Below are 21371 nucleotides of genomic sequence, written 5' to 3'. Positions count from 1 at the left end.
GAGTCAACATGTCGAACAGAGGGAGGCAAGTCATTCCAGAGCAGAGGTGGAGCAAAGGAAAAGGATTTCTCGCCAAACGACTTGGTGCTGGTGCGCGGCGGCTCTAAGGTCATAGAGTCGTCGCTTGAACGAAGCCGTCGCCGAGGTTCATAGAGAGTGAGCAAATCGGAGAGATAGTGAGGTCCCGTTCCACACAATGATGCATGCATGTACACATGTGCTCACGTATGGCATACATACATAACCGATCGCCTAACCCTGCTTTTCGCTTTGCCAGTGCAGGGTAAATATACCAGAAACCTCAATCGAAAAAAAGAAAGGAAAGTGGTCTGAGTGTATTGGCCTGGGATACCACTGTATTCCAAATTTCGAGAGGATTAGTTGGCTCATAAATGGAATGGTATGCGATTGTAATTTGTTGAAAAAAAAAGTAAGAAAGGCACATAAAGAGAACAATATCTCCTCCCTATAAGATGTGGTGAGACATAAGAGGCTTTGATTGTGTATATGGGGGAAGGGTAGGTCAACAATTCCAGCATAAATATGTAATAAATGGATTCTCCAGAAATACCGCATTTTTCGGTATAATAGTCGATGTGAATGAATGAATGAATGATCGTTTTTTTTAAGGCCATTTTTCCCCGCTAGAGCGGGGGTTAGCCTTGCGGGCCCCATGACAATCATGGTTCCCTGTTTGAGGCAATGTTTTTTTATGGCCGGATGCCCTTCCTGATGCCAACCCTTAGTCGCCTCTTACGATGCGCAGGCAGGGATACGGTGTACCTATTCTAAACCGGGGTAGTAAAAGTCGATGTGTTGCGAGTTTAAGTAAAATTGGCTAATTTCCCCATTTTTCTTTCCTTCATTCATTGATAAGTCGATATGGAGTATAAAATGAAGCTAAATCAACTACGGGAGTTGGAAAACCTTTCAGTCAGAACAATAGAGGTGTTAATACCTCCCTGATAATCACAACTCATCACTTGCAACTGCACTTCCAGGGTCATGAATATTAGTGAGCTGTTTGTGCATATTATTTGAATTACGTTGTGGGAAAACATTTTGGAAAAATTGGTAATGTAAATAGTTTTTCAACATATTTGTTATCATACAGAGTCACAGTATTTAGAACAAGCTGCAAAATTATTATCAGCAGTAGCTCATAGTAATAGATATTACATTTTGTTGCAGTTCACTACTCCTTAATAAACATGAACATCTGACAATTATTGTAATACAAACACTCAATGTTTGTCCACCGAGCTTTGTAGGCATGATTAGGAGAATTCCTGGTTTTCTCAACAAAAGATTCGTCTTTGTTCTAATATTTGTATTTCCCGGCGCTCTGATCGCAACATCTATTGGCACCTCGTTGATGACTTGTCCACTCCGGATTTGTAGCGCAGCCAATTTGATTGCTAGATCGGAGATTTCTCGATTCCAGATTCACCACACAACTCGCCCGAAAGCCTGTTCAGGGTGAGGGCAGCACCGTCACCCACACCTACCCCATCCTGACAAGCAATCTTGGCTAACATTTTGGTGTGTACACCTGTAGCTGTTCATTTAATTGTCCATTTGTGTACAGTTGGGCCCCGTTATTTGCGGTTCCGCTATTTGCGGATTCCACGTATTCGCAGTTGATAAAATGTGACCTGTTTCTCTATTCACGGAAAAGTGTCCCGCAAAATCACGGTTTTTTTTTTTTTACCTATTCGCGGCCGTGTTCTGTGAATTCACGGTTTTTCAGGGGTGCAAAATTGTTTTTTTGATGAGCTGTTAGCTTGACATTCATAAAACCTCTCTTTCACCAGCCATGCATAAAGCAGCTGGACATGCTTAAGCAAAAAAACATTCTACGAGCCGCGAACATGACCTGCTTCTGCAGCCGCTAGCTTGACATATTTATTTATAAAACCCATCTTTCACCAGCCATGCATAAAGCAGATGGACATACGTACGCAAAAAAAACATCTTCTACAAGCTGCAAGCATGACCTACTTCTACATTCACTGCTGTGTGCTTTGCGTTCGCATGGCTTTTGTGGCCGCACATTTTAGCCGCACTATAAGCGAGCTTCACGGGATGTTCTGCCAGCTGCTTAAACAAGTCAACCCCGTGAATTATAGAATGCAAACTCTTCATTAAATCTATCACAGTTTGCAATTTATGGTAAAGCATCATCAGAGATCTTACACAATGAAAAAGCTTCGGCGGATGTTCCATCGGCTGCGTAAACAACTGTCTTGGGTCTCAATCATTCTTCTGTCTTGGGTCTCAATCATTCTTCTCTTCCTGTTGCTTTGACCTGCATTTTTGACTCTCGCTATGTTCGTCGTTCAATCATGGCTCCTATGCGCAAGACCAGTGCTGGAGATGCGTCGACTGCCAAGAGGCAGAAGAAAATGATGAACCTGAGCCAGAAAGTGGAGCTGCTCAACCGGCTTTCGAGAGGAGAGAGTGCAGCCTCTGTTGGCAGGCATTACGGCATCAACTAATCCACCATTCGCTACATACGGAAGAAGAAGACGATTCGTGAGAGAGTTTCAGCGAGCGCTGAAATTTCAGTGGCAGCCAAGCGAGCTTTCAGCATTGAGTACTAATGTTGTCACCCATATCAGAAATGTCCACATGGAAAGGATGGAGAAGACTCTCAGCAGATGGATCAAGGACAACACGCAGACGCGGGACTTCATGCTGAAACCCATGATGCTGAACCGTTCCCTAAACCCGCTCACCGAGAACGAGTTGAAGGCCATTCCAAAGGTTTCCGAGGAGGAGGAGGCGGGCAGTGATTAGGAAGAGGTGCCGAGGTCCAACCTCACATCCCAGTTCCTGGGTGAGGTGCTGCAGCACATGCGGGCGATTGCGGACAGGTTGCAAGATGCTGATCCAGTCGTGTCGCGGTACCACAAGTTCTGAGGGGCCTGGATGATTTGCTGTTCCCGTACAAAGAGCACATCAAATGTTGGGCAATCTGCCAGGCAGCTCCCCATTACCCATTTCTTCAGCCCTGTTTCCTCCACCTCAAGACCATCAACACCCTCTCCTGCCGCCCTCTTAGCGTCCTCACCAGCATTCTCACCTTCTCCTACCTCTCCTGCTTCTCCCTTCGTGCATAATTTTGCAGTACTATCATTTGGGTCACCATCAAAGTTCGAGGAATTCATGGGATTTAAATTAATCACCCTCATTATCACCATCATCATTTGAAAGTTGTGTGTGTTTGTAAAATAAAAAGTTATAAACTACACATGATGGTGTTGTTTTTTAAAGTTTAGTTTCGCAGTGCGGTATGGTTACGCTGGTTAAGCACTTTCAATAAACTGCAAGCGCATTCCTTCAATAAATTGGAAATGGTACCTGGTCTTGTCATTTTTTTTGTTTGTTTTTTGTAAGCACTTTCTGTGAAACTGTAATCACGTGCATTTGCGGTTGAAAACATTTTAAACTTTAAAATCTTTTCTCTATGAATCAGGAACCGCCGGGAACCTTTAGCAGTATAACTTATCCCCCTTTTTCCCCCATTGAAACAATGGCGCGGCATACATTCGTGGGATTTTCATCCCCTCACAGATTTTCTTCGACATTCACGGGTTTTGTTTTGCCATTTCCGGGACTTTAATCGACCGTTGCGGATTATCGTCGACATTCTCAGGATTTGCCTCACCATTCGTGGATTTTGCCTCGCCATTCGCGGTTTGTTCCTCTCTATTCGCGGATTTTTCCAACTCGGGAACCTAACCTCGTGAGCTAACAACCCTAACAACCCCCCAACCCCCCATTTTTCCATTGAAAGAATGCCATTCATTCGCAGTTTCGCAATTTGTGGGATTTTCCAGGAACGTATCTCCTACGAATAGTGGGGTCCCACGGTATTTAATTTGTGTTCTTTATTGATTTGATTAATAATTGTCTCTAATGTGTAGTTAAGTGAGGTTAAAGTTATGTAAAGTTACGAAAATGTTCCCTGGGAACGCAGCCCCCCATTATAACACTACCGCTATGAGAATATCTCACCTTCTTTACATCATTTTGTGTAATGTTGCACCTTCTAGGAACGCATCCACGACATTGTGGAAACTTGATATAGTGTGTTTTAAATTAACAATTATACAATTTATTACAGAAAAATATCACACTTTGCAATTTTCTAAATGTATGCAATTCAATGTCTTAAACCATAGATAATTCGATTCTGAGTACAATTTGAGGCAAAAAAAACTTTTGGGAAAAAGTATCAATCTATATGCCGAAAAATACGGCACTTCCTTTTAAAAGTCTCCTGTTTCAATGTCTTGAGTGCGTTACATTGTAAGAGTTAATTGTTTTTCCAATAAAGTAAAGAACCTTTAACAAACCATTGCAGGAAAAATTGTTGAACTATGACGTCTTTAAAATTCCCACCTTCTTGTGGGGTTGGCCAGGGAATGTTTTGGCCCAAGTCTTTCACAAACTGGTTGGCCAGGCCTTGATTGAAGGTTGAAGGAATTTGTAGTTTGTTCAGTGTGCTGATGATGATCCGCCTACTCTTTGGGGTATACCATGAGATATACCCCAAAGAGTAAGATAGATATACCCTAAAGATAAGTCCACCAACTAATGCTACCAGACGGGGCACCCACTTTAATGTCCATTCATTAGAAAGCATCAATATTGAGGAATCGCCATGCATGCAAAACACCAGAATGAAAGTTTATAGCTGGGTTGAGATCCAAACCCAGACTTGACAGCTCAGAGGGGAATGTGCATACCTCTATCCTGGCCACCCTGATACAAGCTGTTGAACTTCATATTTGGAACTTTATTAGAGCACTTTCACACAACAGCCTAATTTTTTTTATGTATACGGGCTTTGTATTAATTTGTTATTCCTGTTTCTTCAGACTCCGTAGAAGAAGGGGACAAGCTCGTGAAGACTGCTTTGGACGCGTTTGGGAGGATAGGTAAAGATGACCATGACGATGAAAATGGCTTTCCTGATTGGGATTCTTTTCTTGTTATTAAAATACCGTATGAATGAGTCTGATAGTCTGATTTGTCGTTTTTACTTTTGCAGACGTTCTTGTGAATAATGCTGGGTGAGTAGGCCATTACTTGTTTCAACGTTGTTTGAAAACATAAAGCACTTTAATATTTGCTGTTTTATTCTCCAAGAACATGCAACCTTACAGAGAGTCACCGCTTTTAGGTGTTTTAACCAAATTTGACCTTTACACAATCTATCTGTACTATAATTTGATTAGGTGTGTGTGTGTGTGTGTGTGTGTGTGTGTGTGTGTGTGTGTGTGTGTGTGTGTGTGTGTGTGTGTGTGTGTGTGTGTGTGTGTGTGTGTGTGTGTCACACTTTATTCTAAAGGGTTCCTGCTGTCGTAAAGTAATAAAAATGGTACTGTTGGAAAGCTAATGATCAATTTACTTGGAACAAAAATTAGGGTCCGTTGAATCATAGAGATGCCTGCTTTACAAGCTTATATTTCTGGGAGGGAAGAGGAAGGATTTGGAGCTATAATGTTGCGGTTCCAACAGTATGACAATGGTACGACAGCTATAGAATAAAGCATTATGGGCATGACAGTAGCACCCAAAATTATATCTATATAATAATAGCGTAAGGACTCGACTTTGTTATCCCTTTTACGCCGCACCCAGTGACCCGATGTCCACGGCACTAATGGATTTACGATCTACGAACCGCGCTCTTTGTTTATCACGTACAGCCATACTCGAAAAATCTGAATTAGCCGACGTTGGGGCCCAAAAGCATCCGATTAACTGCCGATACGACGCCATCTTACGACGCCATCTTACGACGCCATCTTACGACGCCATCGTATTGGCGTCTGCTGGGCGAAGGCGAAGCAAGCCGTCCACTGATTGGACAGTCAAAGGCGACAGCAAGCCGTCCACTGAGTGGACAATCCCAGAGTGGTGCTATGCCGATTCCTATTACGAATCCATTCATTTTTCAAAAGTATATCGTAGCGTTGTCATTTAAGTAGATTGCAATAAATACGTTGTTCATATACGCACTCTTCATTCTCATCTTTCTTCCTAACTCTTACTCGGACAAGCAAATCCCCTATGCCATCCATAATGGTCCACTCTATCCATACACCACATCCTCCCTTCCGTGGATGTTCCACGGGTTTCGGCTAGTATATCATGATACTTCTCGAAGCAATGCAAAAGTAAAGTCAATACAACAACTTACTCTACGTAGTCTAAAGAAAAAGGACATGGGAAGTGCATTTTCACCTCTTGCTTTGTGTTTCCGAGCACGATCTCTATATATTAGCTTTGTTCATGAACTTTGAATAACAGGCACAAAGAGAAGATCATCATTTTGGACGGGGGGTGATCTGATATGGTGGTGAACAACGGTCGTGAAGACCTGGAGGGAAGAAATGAGATTGAAGAGAATGTGGAAGTAGGTTTCACACGCAGATAGAAAAAAGGAACAAATGAGTGGAGGTGAGCAGTGATTCTGGATTTTGTGAGTTTCACTAGAAGGGGGTTAGGGTTAGGGTTAGGGTTAACCTGCAGAAATATAGTGCAGAGGGAGCACATAAAGTGCAGAGGGTACAAGACTAAAAAGAAAGCGATAAAAGACAGAGACCGCCGACCTGTCTGTGATGGGAAAGTGATAGGCCAATAGATTATGATTCGTTGTGCGAGATTTCAATGATCTTGAAGGCCTTCGTTTCCAGGCATCAAGCTGGGGAAGGTGTTTCAATGGGGATGATCAAATGCAGTACCTTCAGAAAGTATTCACACTCCTTGACTTTTTCACATTTTGTTGTTACAGCCTGAATTGAAAATAGATTCAATTGAGATTTGTTGCCACTGATGTACACATAATACTGCATAATGTCAAAGTGGTATTTATTTATTTTATTTTATTTTACAAAATAATAAGTATTCAACCCCCTGAATCAATACTTTGTAGAAGCACCTTTGGTAGCTATTACAGCTTCGAGTCTTCTTGGGTATGTCTGTATAAACTTTGCACATCTGCATTTGGGGAGTTTCTCCCATTCTTCCTTGCAGATTTGCTAAAGCTCTGTCAAGTTGGATGGGGAGTGTCGGTGAACAGCAATCTTCAAATCTTTCCACAGATTCTCAACGGGATTAAAGTCTTAGCTTTGGCTGAGCCACTCAAGGACTTTTACGTTCTTGTTCTGTAGCCAATCCAGTTTTGCTTTGGCTGTATGCTTGGGATCATTGTCTTATTGAAACGTAAATATTTGCTGCAATCTAAGATCTTTCCACTCTGAAGCAGGTTCTCCCAAAGGATTTGCCTGTATTTGGCTCCGTTCATTGTTCCCTCAATCTTTATAAGTCTCCTGGTCTCTGCCTCTGAAAAGCATCCCCATAGCATGATGCTGCCACCACCGTACTTCATGGTAGGGATGGTGTTAGATGGGTGATGGATGAGCTGTGCTCGGTTTCCACCAGACGTAGCACTTTGCATTCAGGCCAAAGAGTTCAATTTCATCATCAGACCACAGAATTTTTTGCCTCATGCTCTCAGATTCTTTCAATTTTTGCAAATGCCAGGCACGTTATGTGCTTTTTTCTTAGGAGTGGAGTGGCTGCCGTCTGGGCACTCTCCCACAAAGCCGAGATTTGTGAAGTGCTGCAGAGACTGTTGTCCTTCCGGCAGGTTCTCCCATCTCCGTCAAGGAACTCTGTAGTTTTGTCATTTTGGTCATTGGGTTCTTTGTCACCTCCCTGACCAAGATCCTTCTTGTTCAGTTGCTCAGTTTGGTCGGACTTCCAGCTCTTGGAAGGGTCTGGGTAGTTCTATATTATTTCCATTTCCGAATGATGGAGCTCATTGTGCGCTTGGGAACTTTCAACGCTCGATAAATTGTTTTATACCCTTCCCCAAATATATGCCTTCTCACAATTCGATCTCGGAGTTTTAATTTACACTTTGACGTTATATTTGGGGTATTATGTGTAGATCAGTGACGAATATCTCAATTGGATCCATTTTAAATTCAGGCTGTAACACAACAAAATGTGGCATCGTATGTATGGTGGTGAACAGCTGATTTGAAGACCTGCAGTGAAGAATGTGATTAAAGAGAATGTGGATGTTGGTTCTACGGGTGGGGAAAAAGATGAACAAAAGGAGGTTTGTAAAAAAAACCAAAAAAATTCATGACTTTGTCTCGCTTGGCTGTGTTCTACTGATTGTGTATGATGATTATTACAACCGGCTGGAGTTGTACACAAGTCTCACATTTATAATCCTTGTGTATTTGCTAATATATAGATTTATTACTCAAACAGCTGAGAATATAGCACCCCAGTTATAAGGCCTGGTGATATTTTTATGCCTCCGTCAAAGAAGTTGCCGGAAACATTATGTTTTCAGGTTGTCCGTCCGGCCGTCAGCCCGTCCGTGATAGGTTTTCGTTACCACGATAACTTGAGAACGACTGAAGAGATCTTAGTCAAAACTTGGTGCAGGTATGTATAATGAGGTAAAGATGAACTGATTCGATTTTGGGGTAACGAGGTCAAAGGCCAAACGTCAGAGGTCATGTTAGGTAAAAATCCTGTTACCGTGATAACTTGTGAACCAGTGATGGGATTCTGACCAAATTTGGTACAGTTGTGTAGAATGATGTAAATATGAACTGATTAGATTTTGGGGTCAATAGGTCAAAGGTCAAAGTCTGTAATAGGTCTATAACTTGAGAACGGCTGAAGTGATCGAATTCAAACTTGGTGCAGGTATGTATAATGATGTAAAGGTTAATTGATTAGAATTTGGGGTCAAGAGGTCAAAGGTCAAAGTCTGTAATAGGTCTATAACTTGAGAACGGCTGAAGTGATCGAATTCAAACTTGGTGCAGGTATGTATAATGATGTAAAGGTTAATTGATTAGAATTTGGGGTCAAGAGGTCAAAGGTCAAAGTCTGTAATAGGTCTATAACTTGAGAACGGCTGAAGTGATCGAATTCAAACTTGGTGCAGGTATGTATAATGATGTAAAGGTTAATTGATTAGAATTTGGGGTCAAGAGGTCAAAGGTCAAAGTCTGTAATAGGTTTATAACTTGAGAACGGCTGAAGTGATCTAATTAAAACTTGGTACAGATATGTATAATGATGTAAGGATTAACTGATTAGATTTTAGGGTCCCGAGGTCAAAGGTCAGATGTCATATCAGGTAAAAATGTGATAACTTGTGAACAGCTGAAGGGATTTAAATTAAAACTTGGTACAGATATATAATGATGTAAACATGAACTGATTATATTTTGGGGTCAAAAGGTAAGAGGTCACGTCTGGTAAAAATGTGATATCTTGAAAACAGCTTCATGGATTTGAATCAAACTTGGTGCAAGTATTATAATGATGTGATAATGTGGGCGGAGTCCTATCGGTCGACGTCGTGACGTCGAAGAGTCTTGTTTTAGTTTGCTTTGATATATCATCTTATTGATGGGATTTTGAGTTAAACTGCTTTGGGATTCATTTTGAAGAAAGAAAATGCCCTTTGGATTAATGATACCAACTATCATGACTGTAATAATTATTTTTATTTTTATTATTATAGTTTGGAGGATAGCTCAGACGTATCATGCGTACTCACCTTGGAACATTCCTTAGTTCAAATCCTGATCCAGCTATAACCTCTCCCCCTGATATTCACTTGCAGGGTGAGGCTTCAATGTCCCTTGGATATACGTCAAGCTGGAGGGACTTGTCTGCCAGTACTGGCTGTTGATGAACGTTAAATATCCTACAGTTTCTCGCAAAGAGTAGGCAAGTTATCACCGGTCCTCTGAACAAATTACAAATACGCCTACCACCTTAATTTGAACATCCGGCCCGACTAGGTAGTTTGTGAAAGACTATGCGGACCAAAAACGTTCCCTGGCTGACCCTACAAGAAGGTGGACACATTTTGGGCTGTTGTGGTTCTATCGTATGCAGCACAAGGTTGTGAGTAGTATCATTAGCTGAAAACATGGCTGTACCACTGATACACCACCTCCTGTAGTTTATGGCAGGGATTTTGTATTTGGCCATAGTGCTGGCACCAGCTCGCTTACTCTCTGCGAAGGACACCATGTGATCTTTAACGTCCATGGACTAAAGCTGGCAGACGGAACGTCCAGTTTTACATCCATCCGAGGGACACCGCACGCAATGATGCCTCACCCTACCTGTGAGACGCCAGAGTGACAGTTTGTAGCTGCGCCAAGATTCAAATCCAGGCTGTAAAAAACATATGAAACCACATATTCAGGATATTCAAAACATATTAAACCACACACTCCAGGCTCGGAGACGAGTTTGCATTCCTCTCGGCCGAGGACATCCTGCCAGCCCAAAGTAGTAGCTGTTTTACCATGATTAATTCCACTCATGCATGACATTTATCCCATGATTAATTCCACTCATGCATGACATTTATCCCTTTTTTTTTACCTGTTTCCGTCATCTAGGATTCTGCGTGATCGTTCTTTCCCCCGGATCAGCGACACAGACTGGGGTAAGATTGTGTGTTGTGTGTGTGTTGTGTGTGTGTGTTGTGTGTGTGTGTTGTGTGTGTTGTTTGGCAGCAATATTTCTGATAGCAGAATCCTCAATTCCTATTCTTTATGAGCAGCAGGGGGCAGACATGCAACACGAACAGCACACGCCATTTTGAGTCGAAGGAAGCCTTTAAATCCCAGTATTTGTTTTAAAAAGATAAAGAAGAGTAGCAGCCGAAACCAGAATCCTATCCAGGTTCCTCCATCCATCTTTGTCTGTTTGTGTTCCCCCTGATAATCCAGTGCTGTATTTGGTCAGTTATTTCATTATAATTACACTTTTTGTTACAGACAGAGGAATTTGGTGCGTTTGCTTTTAAACAGATTGCGGCTCATCGAAGAGTTGAGGCTCGTAATGTTCACATTCATGAAAACTGTCGCATGGCTAGTCACCTCACCAATCCTGCAAATTTGAGTGTATGCAATACATCCATTTCCTACCCCGCCTCCCCTTCCCACACCTCCCCCTTTCCCCTGCTCAACCCCACACCCCTGGGTCATTTGCCTTTTCTCAGGAAGTTTATAGTGATACAAACCATAACCACAACAACAATATTCCAACTGTTATGACATGAGGCAAAATATCCTGTCTTTAGATTTTATAATCGGCCTTTTTTTTAATGTCTCTGCCCCCAAAGGTGGCTGGATGCATTATGTTTTTGGGTTGTCCATCCGTCCGTATGTACGTCCGTCCCTATGGGCTAAACCTAGTTTTTCTCAGCAACCACATGTCCGATTGAGACAAAACTTTCAGGGTCGGAGCGACACCCATGTAGAAGGTATTTTTTGATAATTGTGACATAGGTCACATGGTATGGCAGCCATCTTTGATTAAACGCGAATAATTAAAAAATATTTCTCGGAAACTGTTGAATCGAAAAATTTGAAACTTGGAACATTATCAAGTACTCCCAACTAGCCGAAACCCGTGGAACATCCACGGAAGGGAGGATGTGGTGTATGGATAGAGTGTACCATTATGGATGGCATAGGGGATTTGCTTGTCCGAGTAAGAGTTAGGAAGAAAGATGAGAATGAAGAGTGCGTATATGAACAACGTATTTATTGCAATCTACTTAAATGACAATGCTACGATATACTTTTGAAAAATGAATGGATTCGTAATAGGAATCGGCATAGCACCACTCTGGCCACACTGGCGCAGTGGTATGTGTCAATGGAAAGGAACAGCAGTAGAACCATAGACTTGCTGTGTAAGACAATTGTTTATGAGACTCATAACATCACGTCGACAATTTTGATTGTGCTGATTTTTCTGAGGTTAGCGTACACCGCGATCGACGACACCGGCACAAATGCATGCTCAGGATTGTCCACTCATCGGACGGCTTGCTGTCGCCTTCGACTGTCCAATCGGCGGACGGCTTGCTTCGCCTTCACCCAGCAGACGCCAAGAAGATGGCGTCGTATCGGCAGTTAATCGGATGCTTTTGGGCCCCAACGTCGGCTAATTCAGATTTTTTGAGTATGGCTGTACGTGATAAACAAAGAGCACGGTTCTTAGATCGTAAATACATTAGTGCCGTGGGCATCGGGTCACTGGGTGCGGCGTAAAAGGGATAACAAAGTCGAGTCCTTACGCTATTATTATATAGATGGGGAACAAAAGCATGATGATGACATCATCGGTGAAGTTGTATACCCGCCATAAATGTTTTAATCGAATGCCTTATCCTAAAAATATGAAATTGCATTCACATGATCAATGACCCATTTGTATTGAAATATAAAATTTATGACATCATAGGTCACATGCTTTGGCAGCTATATTGGATTTAATCTAAAACCTGAAAAAAACCTTCTCCCAAACCACCAAAGCGATCGACTCGAATATTTATGTGTGTTATCGACTAGGCATGGCATTTAAAAGTTAAACACAACAACTTAATCAGTCACATGGTGTGGCAGCCATATTGGATTGAAGGGAAATATTAAATAATTATATGTCAGAAACTGCTTGCCCTATAGATGTGACACTTTACAAATGTCATCTAACACCATTGCTGCATATAGTTTGAAAATTATGACGTCGTAGGTCATGTGGTTTGGCAGCCATATTGGATGGAAAAACAAACCTTAACCGATCAACACAAAATTTCACAAATGTGATCCCCTACCCATACATATGCATAGTTTTACATTTTTAAGGTCATATGTCATGTGGTTTGGCAGCCATATTGGCTTGAAAGCCGATATTTAAAAAAATCCCTTTTCCGAAACCGTTTCACCGACCGATGTGAAACCTGTCCTGTGGTAAAAAAGTGATACTTGAGAACAGCTGAAGGGATTTAAATCAAACTTGTTTATTGTTAGGACAGTGAACAAAGGGCATCTACCCATTGTCATGGACAGGAAATATGCGGAGGCATATTGGCGACACAGTCGCAATGCTATAGTTTTGCAGTATTTTTTGCAATATTTCTGAAGTCGTCTTATGCCTAAAATGGTGGATTGGAACCCTACTGACCTGCTGTTGTTGTCACCCCCTCTGTCTCCCTGTCTTGTGTCCCGCTCCCTTTATTGTATGTCATATGTGTTTGCTCATAATACGAGCCTCTGGTTCATTTGGAACAGCCACCAAAAAATAAAGGCTGAGCTCTGTTTAATTCTTTCATAACGTTGCACTTGGATGGATTACTGCAATATGCTCTGAGTAGGCCTGCCCACCTCTTCTCTCAAACCCTTTAAAGTCATTCAGAATATGGCAGCCATGTTTGTGAATTTGATCACATCTCTCCAATTCCCACAACACTTCAGCTCTGAGTCCGCCAACAGATATATTTCAATAATTTGCTGATGTCCTTTGATTGCAAACATAAGAATTGGTTTGTGCCTACATTTGTCACCTAATTTCATCAACTACTACCCTTGAAATAAAAGCTACCATCAAACACCAAGAATCTCGTGGTTATTCCTTGTGAGGGTAAAGAATTCTGATAATCAAGCATTTTTCAAATGGATACGTATGTTCCTCAGTAGTCGCCATGCTGCCTCTTAAAATTCAGATAATCACATCGATATTATAAGAGGAGCCGTGTCTGTCTGTCTGTTTGTTTGTTTGCCGTGTTAAAACTTGAGAACGGATTAACGGATTTCAATAAATCCAACTACGGTGGATTTGGATAACTCCTGGGATTGTTTGTGATCCAATTTTTTTTTTATGGGCACATAGACATGCGTGTCAAAACTGCAAATGCCAACACGTGACGTTGGTTATCCCTGCACAGAGAGCAGGATCTCCCAGGAATCCTTTTTTTTCCTTCCGCCATAGATTAGCCATCGCAGCAAAGATTGGTATTTCCGTCAGCGACGTGACGGGTCTTATATTCTAGTCCTAATAAAAAAACAAATGCTTCCTAAAATTTGATGTTTTCACTGTTTCCTTTTTTTAATTTTTACTATGTTCTTACCTTGGTCCTACTTCGTAAAGTGCTTTGAGATTTTGCTTCCAAATGAAAACAACTCTATAAGGAAGCGATTGAATATTATTTGAATATTATTTCCTGTTAATGGCTTTATATATATATATATATATATATATATATATATATATATATATATATATACAGAAGCAACTCCTTTGATTTCTATACAATTCCACGCTACTGGACCAATTTTTCCATACATACTGGGGATACCCAGGGTCATGGGCAAAACCCACCCTATCCCAGGCAGGTGTGTGTGTATGTTTGTGTGTGTGTGTGTGTGTGCACATCTGCAAATCATATAAATAAACGACAACATGTGACTAAGGAGAAATTGACATCATTCAAGGAAATGAGGTCATTTGGTCCAACATTGATGTGGTGCACTTCCAAGTTAATTTTTGCTACAGCTTTAATCATCAATCTTCTTGATGGCTTATTAAGTCTAAATAACCTGATGTTTATCGGGTGACCCAACCCAACTTGTTGTTTCAATATTGGCCTGTTTATGACTCCCATCTCAGTAATTAACTCGTTACTTTAACTCTCTACGCATATCCTTGTGATTGATGTTAAAGTGCACTGATGTCTTAGATGCTGTAAATAAATATACCATACACAGTTAAATAAATTACCAATTGCAATCAATTAATTACGACCTTACCCCTCAATGACTCACTGGGCTTTACCTCTTGTGTAATTTCCAGATGGCTCTTAATGATCTTGTGGGCTCTTTTTTAATTGGAAGTGATTTGCTTTGCTCATTCATTGTGTGTTTGGAGCTTTTGCTACAGGACGGTTGTGATCTCATTATCAATCCAGATATTGTTCATCGAATTCATCTGCGGGGATCGTTTATGGTGACCAGAGCGGCTTGGAATCACATGAAGAAGCAGAAGTATGGCAGGTACTGAACAAACTACACACAACGAACTCCCTGAGCCTCTGCAACCGAACACTGCACACAACCATTTTCTTTATTGGTGCCTTTAGGGAATACTTTACTTGTACTCGTAATAATCCTCTTAATGGCTTTTCACCCTCGGCAAGCCTAAATGTAAAATGCGCCATCAGCATACTGTACTGGATAGATTAGCCCTCTGCACATTATTTGAGTGGCTCTGAAACCAAGGTTGGTTTGTTTTGTTGCTTTTTATTTATTTATTTGATTACGGATGCAGGCTGTGTCTTTGTATAAAGCATTTTGTGGCTGTTCCAAATTGCCCCGGAGATGATGGTGATGGACCTTTTGTGTAAACCACTGCAGTCCCTGTCGAGAGGGTTTCATGAGTGCAATTTCAGGACTTTGATAACTACAGTATGATTAAGAATTTATGATAGTACAAGTCAAAAGTCATGGTATTGTGGAACGTGAAGACCGTGGAGTTTCCAGCATCACTCGGCTTTTTTGGTTCTTTATGGTAGAGGTCGGGGTTTGGGATGGTTTGTTCAGCATGACGAGGAGGAAGGGAGTGGAAAAGATTCCTGTTGTATGACTTTAGATAGTATACAATGCAGCCACAGAATGCTTGTGAGACACGGGCGGATATTATTTTAAGAAGATGTTGAGCGGATTAATTGAGCAGCTCCATGCTGATGGGAATCGAGCTTCCTAAGTATTGTGGATTATTAATTATTAGCCCCTATTGGACTTGGTCCGAAACAGGGGCTTATGGATTTGGTCTTGTCCGTGCATCCGCAACCATATCTTGGAGATGTATGGATCGATATTTTTCGTACTTGGCACACAAAGACAATACATGATGGTGTACATATGCACGTCATTTTGTTTGGTGAAGCGATCAAAGATGGCTAACTGACGGCCACTTTGGTTGTAAAAAAACAAAAAAAAAACGATGTTGAACACATCCTCAACCATTTCTCGGAAATGCATTTACCAATATTCAATCTTTAGGCACAGACAACAAATGATGGCTTTCATATGTGCGTCTTTTTTTTCGATAACAGATCCAATATGGTTGACTGGCAGGAATTTTGTTACTTAAACTTGTCACCAACCATTTATTGAACATGCATAGTCTGATTTGGTTCAAACTTGGCACAAGCACAGCACATGACGGCATATACGTGCACGTCACTTTATTTTGCGATTGATCAAAGATGGCCGACTGGTAGACTGGCGGCCATTTTAGTTGTAAAAAAAACCAAAACAAAACTGACATTGACCACATCCTCAGCCATTTCTCGGACATGCATTTACCGATCTTGTTCAATCCTGGCATGCAGATAATGAATGATGGGCTTTTTTTTCTGAGATCAGATCCAAGATGGCTGACTGGCGGCCATTTTGTTACTTAAACATGTCCCCATCCATTTTTCGGACTTGCATGGACTGATTATTATTGTATTTTTTTTTGAAACTTGGCACAAAGACAATACATATAAAGACATACATATACAACAACAACAACAACAACATGCATTTTAAAGGCCATTTTCCCTGCTAGAGCGGGGGTTAGCCTTGCGGTCCCCATGACAATCTTCTCCATTTCGCCCTATTTTCTGCATCTCCCCTTGATAACCCCCTTGCCCGCATTTCTTCTTCCATCATCTTTAGCCAAGTCTTTCTCGGTCTTCCCCGTCCTCGACTTCCTTCTACATTCATTTCCATCACTCTTCTCAACCAGTCACTTTCATCCTTCCTCAACACATGACCAAACCATCTCAACCTGTTCCTCTTCACAGCATCAATCACAGGCTCTATTCCCATCATCTTTCGCAATTCATCATTTGTCTTCCTCTCTCTCAATGATACTCCGCACATCCGTCGAACCATTCGCATTTCCACCCTTTCCAACATTCGTTGCTGCTCTACGTTCATTACCCATGTCTCGCTCCCATAAATCATAACACTTCTCACACATGCAGCATACACCTTTCCCTTCAGCTTCAACGACACTCCCCTCATCATCAGCACGCCACTCAGTTTCCGAAACTTCTTCCATGCACATCTCACTCTAGGAACCGTTGCCGAGTCTGATCCACCTTCTCCATTCAGCACGTCTCCGAGGGAGCAAAATGTTTTCACACCTTCCAGCTTCATGCCGTCTCCAAGATCCAACTCAACATTTCCTCCATCTGCAGCTCCCTCTGTGCACACCTTACATTTGAATGTAGCTGCCACACTGGTTAATGACCCTCTCGGACCACTACATTTTTGATGAACCCACTCAGCGCACATTGTACATTGAATGGAGTTCGCTCCGACACCCTTCCTGCACACAGCACAGGGCCACTTCCCAGTTCTTTCCACCTCACCACATGCTTTACCACTTGCCATCACCTTCGTCTTTCCGATATTCACCTTCAGATCTTTTGTTTCCAGACATTCCTTCCACTTGTTCATCTTTTCCTTCAGTCCATCCATACTTTCCGCAATCAACACCAGATCATCTGCATACAACAACTCCCACGGTAAACCCTCCTTTACGTTCTGAGCCAGCACCTCCATCACAGCTACAAATAGTAGTGGACTTAGTACCGACCCCTGATGCACTCCCACCTTCACCTCAAACTCACCACTGTTCCCGTCCTTACAGCTGTGCTTACAGCTGTGCGCGCTCTTTTGTACATTGCCATCACTACTCTGATCAACCATTCCTCCACTCCTAACTTCCTCAATGCCCATGTCAATACTTTGCGTGGAACCCTATCGAATGCTTTCTCCAGATCAACAAACCCAAGAAACAACTTCTTCCTCTTCTCCATGTACTTCTCTTGCAACTGCCTCACAATGAAAAGCACGTCTGTCATTCCTCTTCCTGGCATAAATCCAAACTGCATTTCGTCGATCTTCACTTTCTTCCTTATCCTCCTCTCCAACACCCTTTCCAATACCTTCATTCCATGCTCCAATAACTTTATCGCTCGGTGCGAGCCACACTACAGAGGGTCACCTTTCCCCTTGTATAGAGGGACGAGGGTACTCAGTTCCCAATTCACTGGAATGCGGCCTTCTTTCACCACCAGATTACAGATTTCTGTCATTCTCTTCACACCCCAACTTCCTGCTGCCTTCAACATATCTCCCACAACTCCCGTCGGCCCTCCAGCTTTTCTACCCTTCATTGCTTTTATCGCTTCCTCAACTTCCTTCTCAGTTATCTTCTCTGCCGGTCCTAAAACTGGGTTACTCTCTGTTGCCAATCCCATTCATTCTCTGTATTCAACAGCATTTCGATATATCTTTTCCATCTTACTTTAATTCCATCTGGGTCGACAACGATTTGTCCCACTTCATCCTTCAAGCAACTCAACCCCATCACATAACACCTCTTTTTCGCTATCTGCTTTGCAATCCTGAATACTGCTTTCTGACCCTCTTCCGAATCCAAGCGTTCTCCGAACATTTTCCTCCATGCCTCCTGCGCCTTTGCTACCTCATTCTTTGCAGACTTCCTGGCTGCCTTATAACTTTCATGCTCTGCTGTTTCTGCTCCCGTACCCTTCGCCTTCTGCCACTCCTTGAACTTCTTCCTCTTCTCGTCAATCCTCTTTCCAACTTCATCATCCCACCACCATGTTTCTGAGTGCCTCGGTGGTCCTTTTGTCCATCCACATACCTCACCAACGGCTCCCAACAGACTAGCTTTCATTGACATCCAACCACTTTCAAGCTCAACCACATCATCCTCGACCCTACTCAGCCTCTCTTTTAATGCCTCCCTTACTGTCACCTCTTTCAACCTCCACACCTTCATTCTCGGTTGGTACTTCACCCGCCGAGCTCTCCTCGCACCTTTCACCCTTATGTCGCAGACAACCAAGTGGTGATGTGAAACAGCCTCTTCCCCCGGGATCACCTTTGTGTCCCGGAGGTGCCCCCTATCTCGCCTACGCACCATCAGGTAGTCAACGGTTGTCGTCGACCCACCTGACGTGTATGTAACAAGCTTATTATCCTCTTTCTGGAACTGAGTATTACAAACCAACAAATCAGCTCCATCAGCAAACTCCAAAATCCTTTCACCTTCTCCATTTCTCACACCACATACGTAACCCCCGTGAACTCCGTCAAAACCATCCATACGCCTTCCCACATGTCCATTTAGGTCTCCTCCTACCACAACAACTTCCTCATCTTTCACGTTTTCCATCAGCTTCTCTATCGCACACCAGAACTTGTCCTTCTCTTCATCGCTTCGACCAACCTGCGGAGCATATCCCGAGATGACGTTCACCAAGAGCTTTCCAATCGTCATTTTCACCATCATCAACCTATCACTCACTCTAGTCACACTCACCACACTGTCTACAAACTCTTCAGAAAACAGGACACCAACACCATTCACACCCTCCAGGCACCCTTGCCACATAAACTTGTATTTCTGTCCCTGCCTACCCTTCACCATTCTCACACCACTTCCCTTCCATCTCGTCTCTTGCACACAACATATGTCCACTCTTCTTCTGACCAATACTTCCACCACTTCTCCTGATCTCCCTGTCATTGTCCCTACATTCCATGTCCCAAACCTCAGAAACCGATCTCCACTCCACATGATCTCCACATGAGTATACATATGCAGAAGATTTTGTTTTGTCATCCGATCAAATGTGGCCCACTGACAGGCTTTAACTCCATACAGCAAAATTGCTAAAAGCATGGCTGCGGGCTATGACATTTTATGTCTTTTTCTTTTTGTTCAATTTTAAGTGAGTGTTTCATCACATTCCTGACCCTATCCGTGTAGTTGTTTTAGAAATTCTTCGTGGTCAAGAGGCGAGCGGCTTATTGCAGAGTGAGTGTCCTGCTTATGCAGCCCATTGCCATTACCATGCGCACAAAGCAAAATTCGGGGTTAAGCAATTGGTTCATGTCCATCTGTCCATCTGTCTGTTTGTCTCATCAGTTTATTACCGATGAACAACGTATTTAAATCAAATGTAATATACGAGTATTTAACACAAATCGGAACATGATTAGGATGACAAGTCCTTCTTCTTTCCGCACCTTGGCTCTAGATTCGTCCCGACCTCACATGTGCAGAGAGTAGTGAGATAATATTTTTACTCTGTCTGCCTGTCTGGCAGTCAAAATAAATTGAAAATAATTCCTAACAGGAAAACTACGGTTTTTAAGGATGCCATAATGGATACAAACAGCAGGCACGAATAACTAATGTAATGTGTTAGATAAGGTGATGTAATAGATGCTGTGGAAAATGGTGGTATAGCTGGAATTAATTTATTTATATGACTTTTACAATCTTGATTTTATTGAAATTGGATTATACACTTGAAGACTGAAGAACAAAAATTGCCTGTCATACTACTTCCAAAAACGTCCAGTTTTGCAATGCTTCAATTTAAACTAGAACGGCACTCGGTAGAGAGCATACATCCGCCAGGCTGAACAGTTTTTGTATTCCACTGATGGGCCATATTTGGATCCGGATCTGAACAAAAATCTAATCGCTTGTCCTTATCGCCCAACCAACTGAACTCTCATCCACCTACTTTTGTCACAAGTCATCCACAACTTTTTGAAATATTATGCTGTATATCGTTCTTGTGCCTATTACTCAATGGTGAAGTATCACTGAAGAAATTAAAAAAATTCTTTCATCCAGATCCATATACACACCTTCATCAAAATCGAATCTATTCATCTTTGTCACACACCTAACCTGTCTGCTAAGTTTCGTCCGAATCTGCCCATACCTTTTTTGAGATATTGTGATATATATATATATAATAATAGGCGAAGGTGATTCTGTCTGTCTGTCCGGGGGTGTGGCTTACTTCGTTTGCAGAGTAGCTCCACCCATTCTTGGAGAGGCTTAATATAAACAAATATCCACCATTTTATTAACTTGAATAGCTTTGAGGCCTGTTTAGTTTGGCCCATGCTGTCTTTCTCTCTCACACAGGTTTATTTCAACTCTAATTCGATATATCATTTCATTTTTAACAGTCGCTAACATAGTTTTAGACTCGGTTGAAAAAAAAACGGAAAGAGAATCACATGAAAGTTTCCGTTTATAGAACGAAATGATTTCTCAAAGGCCTGTAAAATAAAGCCCATTTATTGAGTCACCCTCACGATTTTATCTCGAATTCACCATCTGATTTAATTTTTATCGATGGTTTTAGACTCGGTGTCAGAAATAATTGAGAACATTCACGCACATACGGGAAATTGCCGAGATATATATTTTTTAAATCGCGGCACGGTCGGCCATACACCGCCTAAAATAACAGATGGGAAAATGGCGAGATATATTAAAAATTTGTGGCAAACTTTTCCATTTGATGACAATCGTCACGATTAAATATTTAATTTATACGTCGTCACAATAATGTGGAGAGAGGGGCATAGCTTCGTTCACGTATCGTCACA

General features: G+C 41.9%; 1 protein-coding gene across 1 annotated transcript in view; it reads left to right on the top strand.

Annotated features, from left to right (window-relative positions):
• HSD17B4 (hydroxysteroid 17-beta dehydrogenase 4) overlaps nt 1-21371 on the top strand; it is a 216062-nt gene that overhangs the window by 7937 nt on the left and 186754 nt on the right. The window contains exons 4-7 of the mRNA XM_068108628.2: nt 4887-4946; nt 5060-5081; nt 10473-10519; nt 14831-14915. Of these exons, the coding sequence (XP_067964729.2) occupies nt 4887-4946; nt 5060-5081; nt 10473-10519; nt 14831-14915 (214 nt within the window). The remainder of the gene's footprint in view (nt 1-4886; nt 4947-5059; nt 5082-10472; nt 10520-14830; nt 14916-21371) is intronic.

The sequence above is a fragment of the Myxine glutinosa genome, chromosome 2 (assembly GCF_964187855.1).
Source record: "Myxine glutinosa chromosome 2, kmMyxGlut1.1, whole genome shotgun sequence".
NCBI classification, from domain to species: Eukaryota; Metazoa; Chordata; class Myxini; order Myxiniformes; family Myxinidae; genus Myxine; species Myxine glutinosa.
This window is presented reverse-complemented; position numbering and strand designations above follow the sequence as displayed.